Genomic DNA, 26,997 nt, shown 5'->3' with positions numbered 1-26,997 from the left:
TCAAGTCCATCTGATCTAATGTATCATTCAGGGCCCTTGTTTCTTTATTGATCTTGTGTCTAGATGATCTATCCATTGTTGTAAGTGGAGTATTAAAGTCTCCTGCAATTATCACATTCTTATCAATAAGGTTGCTTATGTTTGTGAGTAATTGTTTTATATATTTGGGGGCTCCCATATTTGGCACACAGACATTTTTAATTGTTAGGTCTTCCTGATGGATAGACCCTGTAATTATTATGTAATGCCCTTCTTCATCTCTTGTTACAGCCTTTAATTTAAAGTCTAGTTTGTCTGATATAAGTATGGCTAATCCAGCTTTCTTTTGACTTTCAGTAGTATGATAGTTCTCCATCCCCTCACTTACAATCTGAAGGTGTCCTGAGATCTAAAATGAGTCTCTTGTAGACAGCAAATAGATGGGTCTTGTTTTTTTATCCATTCTGATACCCTATAAATTTTGGTTGGAGCATTTAGTCCATTTACATTCAGTGTTATTATAGAAAGATATGGGTTTAGAGTCATTGTGATGTCTGTACGTTTCATGCTTGTAGTGATGTCTCTGGTACTTTGTCTCACAGGATCTCCCTTAGGATCTCTTGTAGGTCTGGTTTACTGGTGATGAATTCCTTCAGTTTTTGTTTGTTTGGGAAGACCTTTATCTCTCCTATTCTAAATGACAGACTCGGTGGATAAAGGATTCTTGGCTGCATATTTTTTTTTCTGTTCATCACATTGAAGATCTCCTGCCATGCCTTTGTGGCCTGCCAAGTTTCAGTAGATAGATCCGTCACTAGTCTTATCAGTCTCCCTTTATATATTAGAGCATGTTTATCCCTAGCTGCTTTCAGAATTTTCTCTTTATCCTTGTATTTTGCCAGTTTCACTATGACATGTCGTGCAGAAGATCGATTCAAGTTACGTCTGAAGGGAGTTCTCTGTGCCTCTTGGATTTCAATGCCTTTTTCCTTCCCCAGATCAGGGAAGTTCTCAGCTATTATTTCTTTAAGGACACCTTCAGCACCTTTCTCTCTCTCTTCCTCCTCTGGAATCCCAATCATGCGTATGTTATTACGTTTTATGTCATCACTCATTTCTCTAATTCTCACCTCATACTCCTGGATTTTTTTATCTTTTTCTCAGCTTCCTCTTTTTCCATAATTTTATCTCCTAATTCACCTATTCTCTCCTCTGCCTCTTCAATCCGAGCTGTGGTAGCCTCCATTTTATTTTACAGCTCATTTATAGCATTTTTTTAGCTCCTCCTGACTGTTTCTTAGTCCCTTGATCTCTCTAGCAATAGATTCTCTGCTGTCCTCTATACTCTTTTCGAACCCAGCAATTAATTTTATGACTATTATTTTAAATTCATTTTCGGTTATATTGTTTAAATAATTTTTGATCAGTTCGTTAGCTGTTGCTACTTCCTGGAGTTTCTTTTGAGGAGAAGTCTTCCATTTCGTCATTTTCGATAGTTCCTGGAGTGGCACAGAACTGCGGGGCTCTTCCTCTGTGCTGTCTGGAGTAACATGCGTTGGTGGGGGGTGCTGCAGTCAGACCTGATGTCTGCCCTCAGCCCACCACTGGGGCCACAGTCAGACTGCGGTGTACCTTATCTCCCCCTCTCCCAGAGGCAGGACTCACTGTGGAGTGGTGTGGCCCCTGTCTGGGCTACTTGCAAACTGCCAGGCTTGTGGTGCTGCTTCCATGGGATCTGGCCTATTAGCCAGGTGGATCCGCAAGGTGCACAGTGGCAGGAGGGGCAGACTCAGCTCACTTTGCCTTCAGTGGTCTGCTTCAGGAGGGGCCCTGTGGCACCAGGAGGGTGGCAGACCCTCGGAGGGATGGATCCACAGAAGCACAGCGTTGGGTGTTTGCACTGTGCAAGCAAGTTCCATGACGGGAATGGTTCCTTTTAGGATTTTGGCTGGGGGTTGGGCGAGGGAGATGGCGCTTCCCAGCACCTTTGTTCCCCACCAAGCTGAACTCTGTCCTCCGGGGCTCAACAACTCTCCCTCCCATTGTCCTCTAGCCCTCCCACTTTCTGAGCAGAGCTGTTGATTTATAACATTCCAGATGTTAAGTCCCACTGGCTGTCAGAACACACTCCCTCCGGCCCCTCCGCTTTTGCAAGCCAGACTCAGGGGCTCTGCCTTTGCTGGGCAGGCTGCCTCTCCACCGCCCGCTCCCTCCTGCCAGTCCGTGTAGCACGCACCGCCTCTCCGCCCTTCCTACCCTGTTCCGTGGGCCTCTCATCTACGTTTGGTTCCGGAGAGTCTGTTCTGCTAGTCTTCTGGCGGTTTTCTGGGTTATTTAGGCAGATGTGGGTGGAATCTAAGTGATCAGCAGGATGTGGTGAGCCCAGCGTCCCCCTATGCCGCCATCTTCCCTCAAGAATGGTTTCTTCTCACCCCGTCCAGAATACAGAATTGAGTGCGTCATAAGTAGGAGCAGGAAGAGACTGGGAGTCTTGAGGACACTAAGAAGATACAGATCCAACTAACTACATCACAGATTCCACTGAGAAGCCTGCCCAGGAAATTAAGAAGTGCACCTGTTGTGATGAGCACCGGGTGATGTATGGAATTGTTGAATCCCTGTATTATACACCTCTCATTTCCAGTCCGGCATTCACCAGCTCTATGCCGGTCATCACCGCTATCATTCTCTTCCTGCACTCCCCTTCCTATGCGGCCAGATCGCGGGGTGAGTGAGAAAGAATGTGACTTGGGAATGGCCAGGCAGGTGCATTACAAAGGAGGAGGGGTGCAGGATGGGCGGGCAGCTTCTCTGCCATCACCAGGCTGCCACTCTCCCCACAGCTCCATGTCTCCAATGCAATATTTCTTACCAATCCCCAATTTTATTTCTAGGTGAACATGAGATAAAACGCTTTATTAAAAGCACTGGATTGATATGTCAGTCTTATTGGCCCACTTGAAATCATTAACTAGGTCATCATTTTTCCACATACAGTAACCACGTTGTTACCCCTTGTAAAAATAACTGTCATATGTGAAGATATGATCTAAATATTGCCAAAGGCAAATGAATTATTTTTGTAGATGATCATGAGATTAGACCCAAATAATGTGTAAAACAAAGCACTTATAAAAGTATTTTCACAAGAGTTACATTTCAGGCCCAAAGTTGAATGGTGGAAAGTTAGGGCCAGGGAGCATTCTGAGAACTGGCGTGCCACAGTCCCAACTACAAGTAGAGCTGCACACATTTAGGTCCTGGGAATGAGAAGAGATGGCAGCAGAGCAAGAAGTGGTGGTGAAGAGCTGAGAACACCAGCATTCAAATCTCGGCACTGGCCTTTCTGGGGCCCAAACTCTCTCTGCCTGTTTCCTCATATTTATTTTTACCATAAACTAAGAGAAGAGAGAAGTTGGGAGTTACTGACTTTTATCAATGGGGAACAGCAAGGATGTGCTCTTGACTTTTTCTTTCATTAGGAGATGAAGCATCAAAGCACCTAAGTACAGGTGTGTATATAAATATTCTCCCTTTGGGGTGAGAGTCTGGAATTGGTCAGGAAGACCATGCAGATGCTGCAGTGTCCCACCTGCTAATTGCAGCATTTCAACTTCCTTTCTGGAGTCCCAGCTGTGGGGACAGCTCAGGTTGGCCCTTAGTGCACAGTTGCTTGTAGAGCTGGTGTGTGGATGTGCTGGCATGCTGGGCTCGCTCACAAACCTGACCTAGCATCTATGCTCTTAGGTCTGACTCCCCAGGCATCTAGTATTCCTCTTGACAACTGTCAAGGGGGATAGAGTCATGTTTCTTGGCTGGTGTGATCCAAGAGGCTCACCCTAGATCCCTTGGTGAGTGAGCAAGGTGGAGCTATTGGCTCCAGATGGTTTATGATGTTAAACATATCAGATGAAAAGCTAATGTTTTTGTCCAGATTACTGAACATAATGCACTTGGATAACAAATCCATTTTCTCACTGCCCTATAGATTTTCAAAGTCAAATGCACAGCACTTTCTGGTTTGTGTATGTGTGTGTGCATATGTGTGTATGGAGTTGGGTGTCAGAGGGTAGGCTGATAAAGAAAATTCCTAGTAATGGATACTCTTCAGGAGCAGGCATCTGAGCCACTCATCCGCTGGCTCCAATGTTCCACCAAGTGAAATCAACCATAGGGCTCCAGGGTCACTCAGGCTTTCCAGGTTTAAGAAAAGTGAGACACTCATTCTGCAGAGGTTTACTGGGCACAAACCACAGTCCAGTCCCCATGCTAGGAGTTGTTGGGGAGAAATATCACTACCATACACAAACTCACCGTTTCATGAAGGCAGACAGGCACACACGGCAGATGGTGAGGGGCCACGATGTCATCCGAATTGTCCTCCCACTGCCCATTAAGTTGGCACCTGTGCAGATGGCTCATGGTTCATCTCATTTATATTTCTGAACTCTTTAACCAGTTTTAGAGTATTGACTTCTTCTAATTCATCCCCCCAAGTGAGATGGTTCAGGCTTCCATGCATTACGTGTTCAACCTCTACCAGCATATATGATTCTAGGATTAAACTGCAGAATTTACAGTGTTCCAGCTGAGCTTTGTTTGTAAAGCTGAGAGTGGGACAGGGTTGGCTATGGGAAGTGGGTCCAAAGTGTTGTGTTTTTTTTTTTATCTCTGACAAAATGCAGAAAAAGGGTGAGCTGCAGAAGCCCAGTGACAAATGGGCTTCTAAATACTGGAGGAGCATGCATCCATTTGGGTTAATTAGTTGCACTTTAAAATATGAATAACCTCCTAGAGGATTAAGCCCTACTAAGCTTAGGTCATTGCAAGTAAATAATCATCCAGCACCAATTAGAAATGCAGTGAATTAACTATCAAATATCCCAGGGAAGGTTAGATAGGAAAGGAAAGGAAAGGAAAGGAAAGGAAAGGAAAGGAAAGGAAAGGAAAGGAAAGGAAAGGAAAGGAAAGGAAAGGAGAGGAGAGGAAAGGAGTGAGCATCAGTTGATTCCATCTGAATAGTCTACATCAAGAGAATGGCCATTTTGATTGGATGAAAAAAAGTAGGGATTTGTACAATTATCAGTTGTAGTGTTTCTCAAACTATTTTTAAATTTACATTGCAGATAAATTAACTTTTGTAAAATACAATAAAACAAGTATCAGGAAAATGAAAGGAAATACTAAAGATACAAGTCTAGATTTTTATTAAGATTCAACAGATCCTACTTATTGTTAAGTATAACATAAAATTACATTTTGATAAATATAATCAGCACACACATAACCCTGGAAAAAGAAAATAATTACAAAACTGTACACATTCACTGAAGGTATGTATTTGTGTAGGTAATTAATCTATACTCTTGTAACCTTCTATGGTTCCACAAGTGCAACTAAATAAAAGTTGCAACTAAATAAAATAATTCATGAGTGAAGTGATGATTCCCTATTTCAAATGCCCCTGTGCATCCTTTGAATGAATACCGCCATGTATGTTAATATGTGAAGTTTTTAGGGTGACAAACGAGCTTGTTTCCCAGTTGTTAAGTCATCTAAATTCCCAACAGTACTATTTGCAGGAGATAGTGTTTCTATCTTGTTCTATATTTTGTTTTCATAACACTAATAGTAGAGACACCATCTCGCAGAGAAATGTTGACAGTAATTTTAATTCAAACATTTTAAATTTTGAAGGAATTTCAGTGAATTGAGGATATTCACTTTGAAGCTTTTTCCAAAATGAATCAAGTGGTACTGTAGCTTCAAAATTAATCTTCAAATTTTCATCAATAGCCTGTTCCAACTATTTGCCCTATGAACTCCTAATTGAATTTAAATTATCTTTTGATGAGGGGCACCTGAGTGGCTCAGTCGGTTAAGCATTCCACTCTAGATTTTGGCTCAGGTCATGATCTTGTGGCTCATGAGTTTGACCTCCACATTGGTCTCTGCACTGACAGTGTGGAGCCTGCTTGGGTTTCTCCCTTTCTCTCTCTCTCTCTCTCTCTCTCTCTCTCCCTCCCTCCCTCTCTCTGCCCTTCCCCAGTTTGCTTTCTCTCTCTCAAAGTAAATAAACTTAAAAAAATAAATTATCTTTTGATGAAAGAAATTATTCCTAATCTGTGAATTTCTTATGAGAAATTCTTTTGATAAAACAAATTCCATATCTTTTCCAACACATGGTTGATCTTTTTAATTGTTGACATTCTAGCAGGTATGCAGTGGTAGCTCATTTGGGTTTGATTTGGATATTCCTAATTAGTCTGAACATCTTTTCACGTACCTATTTTTCATCAATGTATCTTCAGTAGTTAAGTGGCCAAATATTTGGCCCACTTTTTAACTCAGTTATGTGTTTTTTTATTACTGACTTTCCGGTGTTCTTTATATACACTTGATAAAAAGTCCTTGACCAGATACATGATTTACAAATATTTTCTCCAAGTGTGAGGCATATCTTAACTGTCACTTTAGAAGAATAGAAGTTCTTAATTTTCATACATCCAATGTAACAATTCATGGATGCCCCAAACCATCAGGCACACTGTATTTTATATCTTTATAATTTATATTTTGGTTTATTACTTATTGCAATGAAGGAGAACACTCACCATGGGGAGCCATGGGGAGTTGGAGGGAGGGTGTTAGAAAGAACCTATGATAAGGTTTGGGCTTTAGTTGGGTAATTTTGACTTCAGTAGAATTCTGTGATAGAATCTCTCACTCAATCTTATTGAAAAGCAGAGCAAACCAGAGCAAGGATGAAGCTGTATTTGGTAAAGGAGTTAGTAATCACTCATTTTAGCTGGAAGAGATGAAGATGGTGAATATTTTGTGGGTTACACAGTGAACTTGTTTTTGTATCACTTTATCATTGTCTCAGGGCGACTTTGTTTGATGTTGGTGTCTCATGAGATTGTTTAATGTCCAACATTAACTAGTTGTGAGCATCAGGCTAGCTTTGTAGTAATACTGAAGCCCCGCTGTGTCAGAGCTGTTCCCAGATGTGAGAATCTCCTTTTTTTTTTTTCTTGTTTCTCTTATGGATCATAATTTTGCTATTAAATATAAGACCCAAGATCACAAAGATTCTCTTCTATGATTTTTTCCTGTAGAAGTTCTATGGTTTTACTTTTAGGTCAATAAAGTTTGAGTTAATTTTCATATATGATGATAGGTGTAGATCAAAATGTTTTTCCTCTTCTTTTCCTCCTCCCCCTTCTCATATTTTCCCCTTATCTCCTCATCCTTTTCCTCCTCCTTTTTGCCTATAGATATCCAGTTAGTCCAGTATTGCTTATTGAAATGACTATCCTTTCTCCACTGAATGGACTTTGTCAAGAATCAATTGCCAGTATACACATGTGAGTCTGTTTTTGAAATCTCTATCTTATTTCATTTATCTACTTGTTTATTTTGATACCAAAACCACACTCTCTTGATTTCCATAGCTTTATAATGAGTCTTGAAGACTCAACTTTGTTGTTTTCTTTTTTTTAAGTAGTTTTGGACATTTTAGGTACTATGCATTTTCATGTGAATTTCAGAGTCAGCCTGCCAGTTTCTACAAAAAGGCATGCTGGGATTTTGATTGAGATAGATTTGGATTTATAGATCAATTCATAGATCAAAGATCTGAATCTTCTGATCCTTCAACAGAGTATGTCTCTCCATTTGTTTAGGTCTTCTCTGATTTCTCTCAGTGATGTTTGTAGTTTTAGTGTATAGGTCTTATACTTTTTTTCACATTGTCTTTAAGTTTTTCATACTTTTTGTAATATTGTAAATACTATTGTTTTTAAATTTCAATTTCCACTTGTTGCTAGTATATAGAAATGCAATTATTCATCCCTGGGTTACTTAAAGGTGTGTTAGTGTCCAAGCACTTGAGGATTTTCTAGATGCTTTTCTTTTTTTTTTTTTTTTTTTTTTTTAATTTTTTTTCAACGTTTTTTTAATTTATTTTTGGGACAGAGAGAGACAGAGAATGAACGGGGGAGGGGCAGAGAGAGAGGGAGACACAGAATTGGAAACAGGCTCCAGGCTCCGAGCCATCAGCCCAGAGCCTGACGCAGGGCTCGAACTCACGGACCGCGAGATCGTGACCTGGCTGAAGTCGGACGCTTAACCGACTGCGCCACCCAGGCGCCCCTAGATGCTTTTCTATTATTTTTATTTTCAATCTACTGTGGTCAGAGAACATATGTTGTATGACTTCACTCCTTGAATCTCTTAAAATTTATTGAGATTTGTTTTATGGCTCAAATATGTAGTATATCAGTAAATGCTCCATGTGCATTTGAAAAGAACGCATATTATGCTGTTGGGTGGAATGTTCTATAAATGTCAGTCAGGTCAAGCTGATTGGTAATACTGGTCAAGTCATACTGATTTTCAGTATACATATTCTGTTGATTGTTGGGAGAAGGGTATTGAAATCTTCATCTACAATTATGAATTTATTTAATCTTATGGTTCTATCAGTTTTTGCTTCATATATTTTGAAATTCTGTTATTAGGTACATATGTGTTTAGCACTGTTACATCTTCTTGACCAGTGTACTTCTTTATCATTATGAAATGGCCACCTTTTCTCCTAGTCATGTTGTTGGATATGATATCTACTTTGTTAGATATCAATATAGTCACTCTAGCTTTATTTTGATAAGATTGAAGATGGTCTATCTCTTCTTATTTATATCTTTTTCTTTAAAGTGAATTTTTCTATAGTCAGTATATATCTGGGTCTTCCTTTGAATATAAGTGGACGATGTTTGCCTTTTAAAAAATGTTTACTTATTATTTTGAGAGAGAGAGATAGAAGGAGAGAGCAGGGGAGGGGCAGAGAGAGAGAGGGAGACACAGAATCTGAAGCAGGATCCAGGCTCTGAGCTGTCAGCACAGAGCATGACACAGGGCTCGAACTCACAAATTACGAGATCATGCCCTGAGCAGAAGTTGGATGCTTAACCGACTAACCCACCAGGCGCTCCCACAATCTCTGTCTTTTAACCATGGTATTTAGATTATTAATATTTAATTAACATTAATTGATATGGTTGAGTTTAAACCTACCATCTTACTCTGTTTTGTATTTGTCTCATCTGTTTTCTGTTCCCTATTTTTTTTCTTCTTTTGGATTAATAGAGTTTTAAAAAAGTTTTATCTCCTTTGTTGGCCACTTAGCTATATATAAGTATTTGTGTTATTTAGGTGGCCACTTTGGGATTACATCTTTAGCTTATTGAAATTTTCCTTCAAGTGGCATTATACCATTTCACATGTAGTATTAGAACCTTACAAAACTACCCTTTTGTTTCTCCTCTACTAGCCTTTGTGGATTTTCTTTCTACATACACTGTAAACCTCACAATAAAGTAATATTTTTGCTTTAAACATTTCTTGTTCTTATCACACATGCCTCCAACAAGTTTCTCTTTTCTGTTCTCTTAGTGGAAATCTGTGTAAAATAAGAACAAACAGGGTCTGAGATCCTTTGGTTTCATAATCTTTAGTGTATCGTCTTTTTAAAATTTTTTTTAAAAGTTTTTAAATGTTTTTTTTTTTAATTTATTTTTGACAGAGAGACAGAGCATGAGGGTGGGAGGGGCAGAGAGAGCGAGACACAGAACATGAATCAGGCTCCAAGCTGTTAGCACAGAGCTTGTCGCAGGGCTCACAAACTGTGAGATCATGACCTGGGCTCAAACTCACCAACTGTGAAATCATGACGTGAGCCAGAGGAAGTCAGACACTCAAACAACAGTGTATCGTCTTTGTAGCACCAATGTAACTATTCAGAAGCTTTTTTCCTCCTAGTTTTCTTGTTGTTGGTTGTAAATTTGTGGAATAAGCAACTTTCAAGTGAATTGTTACTGTATAAAGAAAGTAGATTAAAAAAATTAAAAAATTAAAAAATAAAGAAAGTAGATAAAAAAGAGAGTTGGGAATAGTTGAGTATTGAGAAACAGATCAAAACCTATTTTGACTACAACTGTTACAGTAAAAAATAGCTGGGGGTGGAAATCATTCATGGAATGATTCATGGGTTGGGAGGTGGTGGGATGTTGCATTTGTATTATAGGACTTGAAGATTGGCTAATGTTGTCTCCTTTTCCCTTTGGTGAATTGATCTAGTTTTCTCTCCTTGCTTGATGAGGAAGCATTTCCCCTTCCCCAAAACCAGTTTTGATTAATGTATTTTATATTTTCTTTAGTCATCCGTTTTAATGTTAAACCTCACAAACTTAAAAGAAATTTAGACTTGACATAATGAACATATGGATTCTGGAATGTTGCATTTTATTGCATTCAAATACAGAGCATAAAATAAATGGTGGAACAATAAGGAGACAATAGGCTATGTGCAGTGAGTACTCTAAAAACTGGCTAGTGATCACAGAAGGAACATTTAGTCCTTGCTTATATACCAATACAGCTTTTAACTCCCTCCTTCCAGCAACTTGTCTGCGATACTCTACGTTAGGAGACATTTAAAAAAATTATATTTCTGCTTCCTAAATCAAGGGCACAGTACAACGTCCACTTGGAAAATCCCTCCTCTCCCAACACCTAGCACGGTATTCCTTTACGTTCTCTTTTAAAACTATTGTTTTAAATTAGAGTTCTAAAATGTTTCAGTCTAAAATTCAGAGTTCCGTTAGGAAGCTTGCTGGAGATCTGTTCAGTACCCACTTCAGGCTTCCCTGTCACTTAAGACAATTTCCTAAATCAAATTCGTGATGTGCTTGGTAACTGCCTCGGTTCTCTTTTGAACCGCGGCCACAGGTTGTCTCGGCGGCCAGGCCTCTGGGGAAAGCTGGAGAGAGCTGGGCGCCCAGCCGGCCGCGGACACCTGTTCCAGGCACGGCCGCGGCTGCGGGAAGAGAGCGCGCGGCGAAGGGCACGTGTAGGTGAACGCGCACGCACACACGCGCCCGGCCGCCTACAGACGCGGAGGCGAGAGCGTTTGCAGGAGACGCGGACGTGGGGAGGGGGTCGCCGCGTTCTCACAGGCGGCCTGGGTTACATAAGCGAGCGGGGCAAGGAAGGGGCTTTGCGTGCGCGGGGGCACGGGTCGTGCCTGCCTCGCCCCCGCCCGGGTCCGGTTGTGGCCCTGCGGGACCGGCCGCCCACGCCGCGTGGGGGACACCGCCGCAGCCTTGCGCCTGCCCGTGCCAGTGGTCGCGGTGGCCCGTAGCGGCCGCCTCCAGACGCGCGTGGCTCTCGGAGAAGGCGGCGGCCGCGCTCCCGCCGCCGCGCCCAGGCGGCAGAGCATCCGCTTGCCTAGGCTTCTCCCGTCCGGGCCTACGGCGCCGCAGGCTCGAGGCTATGAGCCCCGAGCCGGTCCCGCCGCCGCCGCCCCAGTGCCCCGGCTGCGACTGCGGGGAGTCTTTCGCCAAGCGCCTGGAGAAGGGCGATGAGGCCTTCCGCGCCGGCGAGTATGAGATGGCCGCGGAGCTCTTCCGCTCGATGCTGGCCGGGCTGGCGCAGCCGGACCGCGACCTGTGCCTGCGGCTGGGGGACGCGCTGGCCCGTGCCGGCCGGCTCCCCGAGGCCTTGGGTGCGTTCCGCGGGGCGGCGCGGCTCGGGGCGCTGCGGCCGGAGGAGCTGGGGGAGTTGGCGGTCGGCCTCACGCGCGCCCTGGGCCAGAGAGAGTGGCGGCTGCCGGCTGCGGGGCCGGGCGGCGCCCCCGAGGAGCCGCGTGGGGAGCAGCCGGCTTCGGCGCCCGCCGCGCCCCATGATCTGCTGGGCTGCCCGCGCTGCCAGCGGCTGCTCCACAAGCCGGTGACCCTGCCGTGCGGGCTGACGGTGTGCAAGCGGTGCGTGGAGTCCGGGCCTGTCCGGCCGCAGGCGCGGCGAGTCAACGTGGTGCTGAGCGGCCTGCTGGAGAAGTGCTTTCCGACCGAGTGCCGTGTGCGCAGGCTGGCGGGCCAGGCGCGGAGTTTGCAGCGCCAGCAGCAGCCCGAGGCCGCGCTGCTCAGGTGCGACCAGGCTCTGGATCTAGGTAAGTCGGCCTTGGGAGTTGGCCCGCCGGCCTGCCCACCTGTCGACTGCAGGGGTGGGCGTGGAGAGCTTTGTTCAGGTGTAGGGGTTATTCTCTTGATAAAGGTGGTATGATGAACCTGCACCCAGAGTGGCTGGTGTCAGAGGGCAGGTGCGCCCCGCTGGTTGCGTCTTTTACCTCCGCAGCCGGTACCTCCGCAGCCTTCCTGAGTAACCCTGTAAGGCCAGGACTGTCTTTTACTCCCATCTCAGCTGTCCAGGAGTGGGAGGATGACCTAGTGTTTTTACTTGTCCAGCAGGAATGTGCAAATAACTAACACCCTAGAGGCGCACTAGGACCGTTGCCTTGTGATGTGGAAGGATTTGCTCTGGGGGTTTCAGCTAACGAATCCAGGAAGGATCGCCTTCCATTCTGCTTTTGTTACTTGTACGTTCTCTCTCAAAGGGCATTAGATGTCGTGTAGTTAGCTTATTAGTTACATTAACTAGTGTGTGTGTGTTTAAGTTTTAAAAAAATAACTGAAATCTGTGACCAGCACAAAGGATCTCTGATTTCCTACCCACCCCCCCACTCCAGCCCACCTGTTAAGAATATGTAATTTAAAAGACCAAACTTCCTGTCATCGTATTTGATTCCCACTGCCATATGCTCTATTGACAGTTATTGGGGTGAAGTGTGTGTGGAGGGTGATTTGGCTTCACTGTTTTTTTACAGGTTGTATGTGATTTAAATCACTGGCCAAGAAGACTTGGTTTAATCTCTGTTACTAAGAGTCTTGTATGCTGTACTCATCCATTTTATTTTAAATTCAGAGTTAAGGTTTTCCCTTTTTGAGAGCACACCTATATCTAAGTTGGGAGATGCTTTGTTGGAGTAGAACAGTTGAATTGCTTTATGTAAAAAAAATATTGTGTACCATTTCTGCAGCCAGTATATTCCATACCTTAATATGGCTGCATGTTTCTGAACTTTTGTCCATCTTGTTCATGCACGTGCAAGGTGGAACAGCACTATCCAGTGGAAATACTGTGTAAACCACATATATGCAATTTTAAGTTTCTAGTAGTCACATGTAAAAGGTAAAAAGAAGCAGATGAAATTTATCTTAACACTATTTTTTAAACCTAAACATTCAAAATACTATTTCAGCATACCTTCAATATAAAAAATGATGGAGATTTTACTTTTTTTTTTTTTTAACCAACCTTTCAAATGCATTATGTGTTTTACATGCACTGCCCACCCCAATTTGGGCACAAATTTTTCATCAGAAATACTTGCTTTATACTTAGATTTTTTAATATTTAGAGTTGAAAAACTAGGTTGGCATATTGAAGTTCCAAATTAAAAGTTTTCCACTAGTCAGTAGGGTATCAGGTTTCAAATTTAAATTTCAATTAATTAAAAAGTTAATAACTTTGTTCCTCTAGTCCCATTTTAGTTGCCCAGTAGCCACATGTAGCTAGTGGCAACTGTATTAGTGGAAATCTAGAACTTTTAAAAACAGCTGCTGGAAATGTAGAAGATCACAATACCAACTGTTGGAGAAGATGGATAAAATGAGGATTATCTTATCTACTGCAGATCTGCGAATTGTACACCTGGAAAATTGCTTGTAGTATCTGAAAATATTAAATGTGACTTTTGGCCAAGCAGTTTCAACAAGGTGCATGTATATGTGCACTGAGAGAATTACAAGAATGTGCAAGAGTGTATATCCTTATTTAGAGATAGCCCTGAAGTAGAAGCAACCCACATGTCCAATAAGAACAGAATGAATGGCTAAGTAAGAAGAGAATAAACGCCTTTTCTAATACTATATAGAAAGAAAGTAAACTGGCTACAGACACACACACTACAATGTGGACAAATCACAGACATAATGTTGGGTGAAAGAAGCCATACTCAAAGGCATTTTTATGATCTGATTCTATTTTTTTGTAAGTCCAAATACGCAAAACTATTATAGCATGTTGGAAGTAAGGAAGTAAGGGCAGTGGTTACCTCTGGGGGGGGGGGTAGGGGGGACAAAATATTGGCAGATTGAATCCAGTGATACACTTAAAACACATCATGGTCAAGTAAAATGTCATTATTTAATCATTGTCAAATGTTTAATCATTATTAACCAGTGTAATTCACTGCATCTACAGAATAGAGAATGGATCTCTCAGGAAAGTTGGAATAAAAGGGAATTTCTTAATATGTTAAGGAGTATATACAAAAATCTGTAGCAACCATTGTAATGATGAAATATTGAATGTTTTACTACTGAAGGAAAAGGTTGACAAGGGTGTTCACCTGCCATCACTGCCATTCATTCAGCATTGTATTAAGATTTTAGCTAGTACAATGAGAAAATAAAAGGTATTAAGATTGGAAAAATAAAACTTACTATTTGTAGATGACATGCTGGAGTACGTAGAAACTCCAGAGGAATATTTGAACTGTTAGAAATTATAAGCAAATTATCAAGATTGTTGACTATAAGGTTAATATAGAAAGATCACTGATATATATACCTAGTAAAAAAACAAACAGAAAGAAAGCCCATTTATATAACAAATTCTTTGGAGTAAATGTTGAAATATCTGAAAGTTGTTCAAGACCTCTACACTGAAAATACAAAATATTTCTGGGAGAAATTACAATTGACTTAAGTAAATGGAAACATATGTTATTTTCACAGACTGCAAAACTCAGTATTGATGTCAGTTCTGTGCGTATGGAACTACAGATTGAGTGCATTCTCAGTCAGAATTTTAGCTAGGGGTTTTGGTGGAAGTTGATGAATGACCAAGGCAATAATGAAGAAAAGTAACAAAGCTGGAGAACTGATACTGTAAGATACCTGAGACTTACTATAATGTAGCTGCAGTAACTAGCACAGAGTTGTATTGGCCCAAGTTTAGACACATAGAAACTGACTCTCACATACATGGTCACTTGGTTTGCTACAAAGATGCCAAAAGAATTCAATGAGGGGAAAAAGTCTTTTAAATAGTCTAAGTCTGTTGCATATCCATTTGGTAAAAAAATGAACCTAGATGCCCACTACACACCATACATGGAAATTATAATCCCATATCTAAAATCATACAATATTTTCATGATTATTAGGCAGTTGTTTTTTGTCTTAAGACACAAAAAACATATCCATACAGGAAAAGATAAATTCAATTTAAAATTAATAACTTCTCTTCCTTAGAGACCCCCCAAAGAGTGAAAAGGTGATGTGTATTTGTAATATATCCAAATGAAAATGCAAATCCAGAATGTTGAAAGAATGCCTACAGTTCAACAGGAAAATAGGAAGTCTATCTAAATAATAGGCAGATTGAACAGATGCTTTGTAAACTGGATCTCAAATGGCAATAAATATATGAAAGGGTGCCCAAAGTAATTACTGATCAATTGAAAATTTAAACTAAAATATTACTACGTGTCTTTCAGAATGATGAAAATGAAAGGGTCATGGTACCTCGTTCTGGCAAGTATTTGAAGTAATCGGGACTCTTAACATTGCTGTGGGAAGTGCAAATTGGTACAAGTTAGATATGTTTGGGAGTACCAAGTAAGTTTAAACATAGATATAACCTCTGGCACATTTCCACTCTTGAGTATATATCAAGTAGAAATTAATGCTTATGTCCACTGAAAGTAATATACAAGAATGTTCATTTCTAGATATATGTGCCAAAAAAACATTTAGATAACAACCCAGTGGTAGAATAAGTATGTAAGTTATTATGCAACAGTTTATTAAAAAGAAAAAAACTGAGACATACAGCAATGTGGAGGAATCTCACAGAATGATACTGAGTGGCCTATACAAAAGAGTACATTCTATTCATATAACCCCATGATAAGTTCATAAACAGGCTCAAGTAATCTAATGATGATAGACGTCAGATGGTGGTTCCCCTCAGGAAAGGTGTACTACCAGAGAAAGTGCACAAAGTAGCCTTCTTAGGTCCTGATCTGGGTGGTGACCATTCAGGTGTGTAGGTATATAAAAGTTTAAGAAGATCACACTTAGAATTTGTGGCCTTGACTTTTGAGTCCTACATCACTTTGAACAAATAACCTCTGAGGAGAATTGCCGTTTATTCTATTTATTGGGACCACTACATAGCTGTCCTTGCTTTATGTCTCCACTCATTCAGCTCTTTCTAAATAATACTTGGGATGCCTAGGTGGCTCAGTTGATTACGCATCCCACTCTTGATTTTGGCTCAGATCATGATCTCACTGTGAGATCGAGCCCTGAGTAGGAGTCTGTGCTGACAGTGCAGAGGCTGCTTGGGATATTCTCTCTCCCTCTCCCTCTCCCTCTCCCTCTCCCTCTCCCTCTCCCTCTCCCTCTCCCTCTCCCTCTCCCTCTCCCTCTCCCTCTCCCTCTCCCTCTCTCCCTCCCTCCCTCCCTCCCTCTCCACCCACCCCCCCCACTTCCATGCACATGCTCTCTCTCTCAAAATAAACTTAAAAAAATAAATAACACTTGTACAGTTCTCTACTTCTCACCACTGTCCGCTCATTGGACACATTTTACACCGGTAACTAGCTCCCAACACTACGACAACTCTGGGTTGGAGTTGGAGGAGAACAGCCTTAGATTAACCCTAAACACAAATGTAGAGAGTAGATTATCTCTTCTCTTCCTCACAATGCCAAGTTCTCAGACTGTACTCTTTTTGACTCATTTCCCCATACAGGGGTTAATTGATAAAAACCCTTTGGATATTTGTGTCAGTTTCTTGGAAGGTGCACATGTGCATTTTTCTTCCATAAGCTGTCTTCATAACAAAGAATTTTAAGTTGCTTTTCCTCTTCCATTTATTTTTTTTAGTGATTCCTCTATAAATTTTTCTCAGTTTTACTAAGCTTAAGGCTTAATGGTTGCGAAATGTGTAGAGATTTATTAGAAATATTTTAAAAGATTAAATTATGAAGCTCTGGCTTCATAAATAGTAGAAGTCAACAGAGAAAACAGTCTGATTCATTCAGTGTCTGGATGGGAAGTGACTTTTTTGGACTTCGTTAAAAATAGCCTTTAGAATGTGTGGAGTAGAGGCTTAAATGCATTTATTAGAAAAGAATGATTAAAAACAAATGCAAATGAAGAGTGTTTTTCACTGCAAAAACTTTGTCAAAATCAATTAAGGTAACACAAGTGTAAGCAAAGAGATAATGAAGAAAACATTAGTGAAACAAAAAGATTGAGTTGGTTAAGAAGTCAGAAGCTGGTTCATTACAAAGACCAACAAAAGAAACAAATGTTTGGCAAATGTAATGAAGAAAAAGCAAACCACAAACAGGAGGATCAGGAATGAAGAAGTAGCAGAATTGCAGATGTAAAGGAATATAACAGATTTTAAAGCCTATAAAAAAAGGACAGTTTTAAGGAAACTATAAATTATCAAAATTTACCCAGGAAGAAATAAAAGCCTAACACTGACCAAAAATAAATGAAATAGAAGTGCTACTTGGGGCTTTTCTTTTGACAAAACAAAACACTAAGATCAAACAAGTTTTAACAAACTTTCAAGGAAGATAAACTTTCATTTCAGATCATGGAGAGATATGGAAGATTTTTCATTGTTTTATTTTAGAATGCATGAATGGGGTAGAGAGGTAGAGGGAGAGAGAGAGTTTTACGCAGGCCCATGCTGACATGGGGCTCAGTCCCACGACCCTGGGTTCATGACCTGAGCTGAAATCAAGAGTCAGACACTCAACTGACTGAGCCACCCAGGTGCCCCACATTTAATTTTATAAGATTAATATAATCTTGATATTATAATCAGGTAAAGCCTAGGAAAAAATTTTGTAGACTAGTCTTACATATATACATGGTTGCCAAAATCTTAAACTTGTCAGTATTTGAATCCAGCAATATAATAAGAGTTAAGGTCAAGATGTGCTTATTCTAAGAATATAAGGATAATTCAGTATTAGACAAATTGTTCAATGTAATTCACTGTAAGGACAGATTAAAGGAGATATATTTCTTTTTTTTTTCAACTTTTTTTTTTTTTTTTTTTTTTAATTTATTTTTGGGACAGAGAGAGACATAGCATGAACGGGGAAGGGTCAGAGAGAGAGGGAGACACAGAATCGGAAACGAGCTCCAGGCTCTGGGCCATCAGCCCAGCCCAGAGCCTGACGCGGGGCTCGAACTCACGGACCGCGAGATCGTGACCTGGCTGAAGTCGGACGCTTAACCGACTGCGCCACCCAGGCGCCCCTAAAGGAGATATATTTCATGTAATCTCCCACATGTTGAAAGAAAGAGCATTCTATAAAATTCAACAGCCACTTGTTATAATGCCTATATATAAAACTAGGAATAGGAGGGAACTTACCTAATTTGATAAATATTCTCTGTCAAGAGTTTACAATAAGCATATTTCATGTTAAAACATTATACATATTCTTTTTCAAATTCAAGAATAAGAGCAAAATGTCCGCTGTTGCTGTCTCCCCTGTTACTGCAACGTGGGAGTGAAAAGAAACACAAGAAATAAAATCTAGAATGCCACAGTCAAAGCTGATTGTTAGCATATGATATGGTTGTTTAGAAGATTCAAGCGGGAGCAAGGTGGGAGAACTTCATTCTCACACTTGCAGCAAGTGTATGTCTCAAGCTTGAACTATAGTTCTAGAGGCATTTTTTTGTTTGAGATTTCCAAAATCTCCAAAGGTTATTTCTGTATTTGATAATGCATTTAACTATGCAGTTTGAGGAGATTTCACTTAATCTTTAGTTGGAAATGATTAATCTGTAACTACATTTACTATATAATGACATACTAAAGATATAAGAAGAATCTAATAGAATTCTGCAAATAACTCCCAAGCAATCAAATGCTCAATTAAAAATTTTATGCTTGTGGATGGACATCCGTATTTTATAGTACCTATGTGTGTTTTCAAAGATGAAATACGAAAAATCTCATTACAGATCATAACCAACACATGGACATTTTCAATTTATTTTGATGATAGGGAACATTAACTTTGAATTTTAAGGAAAATGTTATCCCCTACCCAAATAATTCTGTTCGTGTACAATATCCTCAAGCTTCTAACTGGCCTGCAAAACCTAAAATATTTACTGTTTGATTTTAACAGAAAAAAGTTGATCCTTACTCTCACCAGTCAATGTCATTTTAAAGGATTCAACTTTTATTGTTAGATTCTCCTTTCTTGCCATTTCTTTCCTCTTTTTCCCATTTTTTTCCTTGGCATACATTGCTCTATGAAACATATATGCAGCAATAACACAGTTACAAGTGATGGCTGTAATATCTTTTTGTATGATTTGTTACGCACACTTGCTCAGTTACCTACATAAACTAAGGAGATGTAGTAGCATTTGCAAAGTTCCAAGTGGCTAGTTTGAGAAAGAGCCAAGGTCAAGGATTTGGAGCAAACTGAAATGGGTATTAGGTAGAGAAATGAGAACATATTCTAGGTACTGTACTTAGAATATTTCTTATCAATTAAAATGAAATGCTATAGCTGTATTACAAAGATCCTGCAATGAGTATATAGAGTGAACCAGGTCCAGCAGTATGAAAAATGGCTTTCATGAGCTCTGTCACTTTTCCATGGTACCTTGCCAAGTCAATGACTTCATATACTACATATCATAGTTCATAGAATCACTCTTGGCCTTTGCATAGCTAGGCTTTATCCATAGTCTCATATGAGCAGTTCTCAAGCTCGCTTCTGTTTGAGTACTCTAGGGAAAAGGCAGTTATTTTTTTCCCTCATTTTCCCACTTAACATACTATAGGTACAATTATGATGACAAGTCCACATCCATGCAGTTGTATAGGAAAGAAAATTATGTGCTTTTTTTTTTTTAGTTTCTTAAACTATTTTATAAAATGTTTATTTTGAGAGGGAGAGAGAGAATCCCAAGCAGTCTCCATGTTAGAGTGGAGCCCAATGCATGGAGCTTGATCTCGTGACTGTGAGATCATGACCTGAGCCGAAATCAAGAGTCAGACACTTAACTGACTGAGCCACCCAGCTGCCCGTTAGTTTCTTGAGCGGGACTTTCCTTGTGTAATTTCAAAAAATTATTTTCAATCATTTAATTTTTAATACGTAATTATAGCATTAGGATGCTTCAGCATTTACTCAGTATTATTGCAACTTATGTTGTACCTGGTGTCTTTTTCTGGGTGCATTTCAACATTTATTTATTTTTGAGAGTCAGAAACAGCAAGCTGGGGACGGACAGAGAGAGAGAGGGAGACACAATCTGAAGCAGGCTTCAGGCTCTAAGCTGTCAGCACAAAGATCATGAATGGTGAGATCATGCCACGAGCCAAAGTCAGACGCTTGACCGGCTGAGCCACTCAGGTGCCCCTCTGGCTGCATTTTGAAGTCTTGCCAATCATCTGTTTTCCTGAGAGAAGCTGTGTAAAATATATTTATCAAGTTACTAAACCACATTATAATTTGAGGGAGGAAGTATTTATTTTGCCTTTATATTTACTTTCCAGTTTATTATTTTTAGTGACTTAAAGATTTGTTTTTAAATGTAGTCATTTTAATTTTTTTCTATTCCCTGTGTCTTTCAGTTCCTAGAGATAATTCGTTATTGCTGCTGCGAGCAGAGTTGTATTTAACCATGAAGAACTATGAGCAGGCTCTACAGGATGCCAATGCAGTTTGTCAGAATGAACCTCTCTTGACTAAGGTATTTGTATTGGCTGGTTTTAGAGATAAGAAATGTAAGTTTATGGGATTTTCTTAAGAATAAACTAAGATGACTGTGATGAGGTACCTACACACAGTGTATATATCCATTAATAATAGCAACGTAGCAATTCACTTCATGATAAACCAACTCAGTTTAAAAGATCAAAATGTTCCCAGCTGGATTTAATTAAGAAACACTAATTTAGATTATTCTTAGGAGATATTTAGCCGAATGATATACCTTATATACTAAATAAATACATAAACACAATGATAAAATTGGATAAATTTGTGAGTTCAGGGGAACTGTTGAAAATTATACTTTAAATAGGAAGATTGTAAAATAATCATGAATAACAGGCTCTGCTATGCAGGGAACATATAAATGTTGTTAGTGAAAGGATGAATGTTTTGTATGTATTTTGGAATAATTTTAGTGTCTGTGTTGGAAAGGTCTAATATGTCTGTGATGACACAGAATAAGTTTTGTTAATGTAATAACAATAGCTTAAGTTGCCCTTGAAGATTAAGAAGCCACATAATCAAAGTTGTAGCTTTTTTCATGAATCTCTGGAATTTTAAACCCAAAAGGGGTTTTGAAGTTTTAAAGAATTTGTGATGAAATTAATACCAATTGCATACTCTATTAGCTAGTAATTAAAAATATTTTTGTCCTGCTGTATTACTTTTTGTCATTTTAATTTTAGAAACATTGAAGAGGCATTAACCCAGGTTAATAGAAAAGATGCCCTTTCCTTCCTTCCATCCAACCTTCTGTTCTTTAAAACAAAGTGTTTTCAGATTAGATTGAATGTTAAATTGGAATTAGGGATGAGCCTTAGGATGGGAAACAAATGTTTATTGGACCAAGTCCAGAAATCTGTATTGTTGCTTGCTTGCTTTACTAAAGACATTTTCTCCTCCTTTTTCTGATGACTTTTCTTCTATCCCTTGATCTGTTAATCTTCTGAGCTAATTTCATCATCAGTGTCTGAGCCTTAATTGTTATGAATTATAAGCTTAGTATTTCTGACTGACAGTAGACCTGTAGTACCCTGTGAAGCTAGTTTCTTCTCCACAATATTGGCCTTTCAGCTAAAAACTTGGCAGTGTGTCTGTGACAAAAGACAGACTTCATTACTACAAAGTTACATAGATAATTTTAACTGTAAGAGACCCAGCAAATGTATCATTAGCTTTTGGGATTTTGGTCCTGTCTTTAGAATTTGTTGCAAATATGTGGGCCTCAATTCTTGATAAATGCTTAGTAAAGAACAGCTTTAGCAGAAATGTACCCTGATAAATAACTTTAAGATGTGAAGGATAGAAATTTGTTTCCAGGCTAACATCATAACTAAAAGATTAGGGCAGAAGCAACATTGTTAAGTATGTTGAAAGCACTGAGGGAAGGATGAAGTTGTCCAACTATGGCTGAGCTGAGATGGAAGCACTTGTAGAATCAACTGAGTTTTCTGTTGGGGGCTACCAGAGCAATGTGTTTTATCCAGGCAAAACTATCCTTTCAAGCTACCAGCCATGGCTGATACTGATTCACAACTTTTGGTACAAATGGAGGTAAGTTAGTGCTAACAAAATATTTGACCACATTCAGAAATATAAATAGGCATGTGATGAGTTTGACCTTATCTAAATGGGTAAGCATACCTGTGCTTTTTAATGTTCATAGAATCCTATGCTGGTAAAACATGTCTCAGTAGATTTCAAATCATTGAAATCTTGAAGAATATACTGACAATAGAATGAAAAGAGTAATCAATGATAATAATATATCCAGGAAATCCTTAAATATCTATTTTTTAATTAGGTCACCTTTAAACAATCCATAGAACAAAGAAGAAATCACAAGGAAACCAGGAAATATTTTGAAATCATTGATAATAAAAGCACATTATATCTAATTTGTCATATGCAGCTAAAGCCACTTTTTGAGGGAAATTTGTAACATGAATAAATTATTAAAGAAGTAAGCTCTCAAATGAGTGATCTAAGTTTCCACCTTAAAAAAACTAAGAAAAGAGCAAATTAAAACAAAGATAAGCAGAAAGAACAAAAAAAAATACATAGAAGAGGTTGGAGTCGATAAATGGAAGACAAAAAACAATAAAGAAAAGTCAATGAAACAAAAACCTGTCGTTTTTGAAAAGATCAATGAAATTGATATATCTCACCAGACTAATCAGGAAGAAAGAGGGAATGCACAGATTACTAATATCATGAATGAAAGTGGAGATATCACTATAGATCCCACAGACATTAAAAGGATAAAAAAGGAACAGTTTCATGAACAACTTTGTGTTAATACATTCAACAACATAGGAGAAGTTAACAAACTCCTTGAAAGACACAAACTGCCATTATCCATTCAAGAAGAAGTAGATAACCTCAATAGCCCTATCTCTATTTAGAGAAATTAAAGTTGTAGTTAATCACCTCCCCCTGCCCCATACCAAATATCAGGACTAGATGGAATTACTGTTGAATTCTGTCATACATTTAAGAAAGAAATAATACCAGCCCTTCAAAAATTCTTCTGTAAAACAGAAAACGAGGGAACACTTATTTTATGAGAACAGCATTTTTGTAATAAAACCAAGCAAACATGTTAAAAAACAAACTTTAAACCACTATCTCTCATTATCTCATTTGAAAATCAATTTGTATTGGCAGACTGAAAAAAAGCAATAAATGAAGCTAAAGCACTTGATAAAATTGAACATCCTTCATGTTAAAACTTTGAATGAAATAGGAAGAGCAAGGGATTTCCTCAATCTGGTAACGAGCATCTATGAAAAACCTTACAGCAAACGTCATACTTAATGGTAGGAAATGGAATGCCTTTCTACTGAGACCAAGAACAAATACATTTGCTTTTACCACTTACCAATATGGTACTTGAGTTCCTAGCCAGGAAGGTAAAGCAAAAAAAAAAAAAAAAAAAAGGAAGAAATAAAAGACATACATAATGGAGAGAAAAATGTTATGCTGTCTATTCACAGTTGACATAATTGTGAGGAAATCTCAAGAAATTTATAAAAAGCTTGCATTGTACAAGGTGAATATGCAAAAATGAAACCAATCATATTTCTACACACCAACAAGAAATAATTGTAAAATGAAATTTTAAAAATAATATTGTTAAAATAGCTTAAAGAAACATGACATGTTTAGTGATAAAGTTAACGAAGTACCTAAAAGATCTATACACTGAAAACTATAAACCATTGCTGAGAGAAATTAAGTAGCACTTAAATAAGTATAAATACATACTAGGTTCATGGATCAGAAGACTCAATTTTAGTAAGATGACAAATTCCCTAAATAAATAGAGCTAATTTGCCAAATTCTGCAAAGAAGCCTATCAGAATTTTAATCGGGACCATGTTGTTTTTATTTGGGGAATTTGTCCTCAATGTATATATGTATATATGTATATATCTAATTATTCATTAGTACAAATTATATACATATGTATGTATATGTCTGTGTGTATTTATGGAAATAAAAGGGAAAGAATAGCCAAACAATTTTAAAATATAAGAATGGAGTTCCAGGAAATATACTACTTGATTCCAAGACTTCCTATAAAGCTAAAGTAATGAGAATTGTGTGATATTTGCTTAAGGAAAGACATAAGATCACTAAAACAGAAGGCAGTCCAGAAATAGACCTACACATAAATGGCGAATTAGTTTTTTTACAATAGTGCAAAGATTTAGGGAAAAGATCATCTTTTCATAATTTGTAGTAAGGGGCAATTGCATATCTATTTGCAAAAGAAAAAATGAACCTCACCCCTCTCTTTACATCATATATAAAAATTAATTCAAAATGGAGCATAGCCTTAAATATATAGGCTATAACTATAGAATATCTGAAACAAAATGTAAAAATCTTTGTCACTTTTTGTTAAGCAAAGACTTCTTAGTCAAGACAAATTGTAAAAGAAAAAGTTAGTAAATTGGTCTTCATCAAAATTGAAAACTTCTGTTCTTCAAAAGATACTGCTATAAAAATGAAAAGGCAGAATGGGAGAACATATTTGCGAGGTATATATCTGTATATAGCATATATAAAGAATACTTACCAACTCAATAATAATTTAAATAACTCAATTAAGTAACGGGCAAGGATTTTAGCAGATACTTCACCAAAGAAGACCTAGGAATATCAAGTAAACACATGAAAAGATGTTCCACATCATTAGTCATTAGGGAAATAACAAATTAAAACCTCAAGGAGATACCACTCAGTACTCACTAAAATGGCTTAAATTTAAAATACTGACCATACGAAGTGTGGAGAAGGATGTCCAGCAACTAAAACTCTCACACAGTGTGTGAATGCAAAATGGTACAGTCACAACAGAAGACAGTTTGGAAGTTTCTTTAAAGTTAAGCATACACTTCCTATGTGATCCAACAGTCACTCTTAGATATTTCCCAAGAAAAGTAAAAGATATTGTTCATAACAGCTTAATTCATAATAGTCAAAAACTGAGTATAACCCATATGTTTGTCCATCAGCATGTAAATAGAGGCTATCACAAGATGGCAGACCAGGTGGTCCCAACACTTATCTCCCCCATGAAAACAACCAAAGCAATAAACAACTACAAAACAGTGAAAACTGTGGGAAAGCTCTGGACTACAGCAAAGCAGCAGCAGAAAACCTATAGAGCTCCAAAACTAAGGATGGTCACATAGAAAAGTGTAGGAAGTATTTTACTTGTATCACTACATCCCCCAGTTCAGACCAGCTCAGCACCAAGAAGGATCCCCTCAGAGGGATTTCACCGCATAGGGTAAAGAGAACAAGAGAATTCCAGCAGTCTTTGTTTTCACCAGGAACTTCTGCAGCCTTTACTACTGAGGACCCCAGAACTCTTAACCAATGCCGAACCCAGCTGATGGAGCTGTCCAGAATCCTGTCTCAGGGTCTCCTTCCCAGGGCTGGAGCCATTGCTATGGTGACACTTGCCCACTGGAGCCCGAGTTATTGCTGTGCCCAGTTCTGCAGGACTGGGATGCCACAGGGCCTCACCATCTACAGGGACCAGAGCTACCTCTGTGTTGTGCCCCACCTCCCTCAGTCCTAAGCCCTGTCATTGGCCCACCATTACCAAAGCTGAGCTTCTGCTGCTCTATGCCCTGCATCCTGGGTCCTAAGTGACAGCTTTTACCTGCTATCACTGGGTCAAGTTGCCCTTGCTCTGTATCCCACCCCTTTGGTCCTGAGTTGGGGGCTGTGTAGCTGCTGCTGTGCCATCACTAGGGCCACACAGCTGCTTCTGTGTGCCCTACCCCTCAGTCCTGAATAGGGATACCTCTGTGCCCTGTCATCCCTGAGCTGTGCTGCTGATGCATCTTGCTTTCCCTTTATCCCCTTAAACTAATGTCATTATATGAGTTTCCCAGATCCCGTTTCCGTGGGTGATCTGCACACACTCTTCTTTTTTTTAATGTTTATTTAAATTTGAGAGAGACAACGAGAGAAAGCGAGGGAGGGGCAGAGAGAGAGGGAGACACACAGAATCTGAAGCAGTCTCCAGGCTCCGAGCTGTCAGCAAAGAGCCCAATACAGGGCTGAAACTCATGAGCGGTGAGATCATGACCTGAGCTGAAGTCAGACACTTAACTAACTGAGCCACCCAGGAACCCATGCACACACTCTTACATCTCAGATACTATCATCACAGGAAATAAGTCTGTGTCCCAGGCCATGGGCTCGGGTAGTTCTGCATGTCACTAAGCCCATGACTCCAGCTCCTTTGCTGTTCTGAATGCCAGCACATCAGAACTGTCACCAAGAGGGATCCTCTTGGCAGGGCACCTGGATGACTCAGTTGGCTAAGCGTCTGACTCTTGATCTCAGCTCAGGTCATGATTTCAGGGACACGAGTTCAAGCCCCATGTTGGGCTCTGTGATGGGCATGAAGCCTACTTAAAAAATAAATAAAGGGATCCTCTTGGCTAGAACTTAACACCCACAAAGTAGAACAGGAGGATCCCAGCAGCCTTTACCATTGAGGACACCAACAGCCCCAGCCATCACTGCCATCACAGACCCCCCCAGAATGCCCACAGTCTTGGCCGCTGAGGATTCCCACTGCCTTTGCCAGCATTGGACTCAGTAGACAGATCTGCATGGAGACTATGCCACTGCACCCGAGCCAGCCAGTGCCCTTGCAGCCAGCTTTAGATGAAAATCTTTCCCCATCAAATACACATCATCCAGACAGAAAATCAGCAAGGAAGTAATGGACTTGGACT

General features: G+C 39.6%; 1 protein-coding gene across 2 annotated transcripts in view; it reads left to right on the top strand.

Annotated features, from left to right (window-relative positions):
- Nucleotides 1–10,767: 10,767 nt before the first annotated feature.
- Nucleotides 10,768–26,997, top strand: part of LONRF2 (LON peptidase N-terminal domain and ring finger 2) — a 46,377-nt gene continuing 30,147 nt past the window's right edge. The window contains exons 1-2 of one of the 2 annotated variants that reach the window (XM_058684429.1): nucleotides 10,768–10,891; nucleotides 20,587–20,705. In XM_058684429.1, the coding sequence (XP_058540412.1) occupies nucleotides 20,637–20,705 (69 nt within the window). In that variant the 5' untranslated portion in view covers nucleotides 10,768–10,891; nucleotides 20,587–20,636. Of the gene's footprint in view, nucleotides 10,892–11,206; nucleotides 11,990–20,586; nucleotides 20,706–26,997 lie in introns of those variants that run through there. The other variant, XM_058684428.1, reaches the window with a different exon arrangement.

The sequence above is a fragment of the Neofelis nebulosa genome, chromosome 9, assembly GCF_028018385.1.
Source record: "Neofelis nebulosa isolate mNeoNeb1 chromosome 9, mNeoNeb1.pri, whole genome shotgun sequence".
Classification (NCBI taxonomy): Eukaryota; Metazoa; Chordata; class Mammalia; order Carnivora; family Felidae; genus Neofelis; species Neofelis nebulosa.
This window is presented reverse-complemented; position numbering and strand designations above follow the sequence as displayed.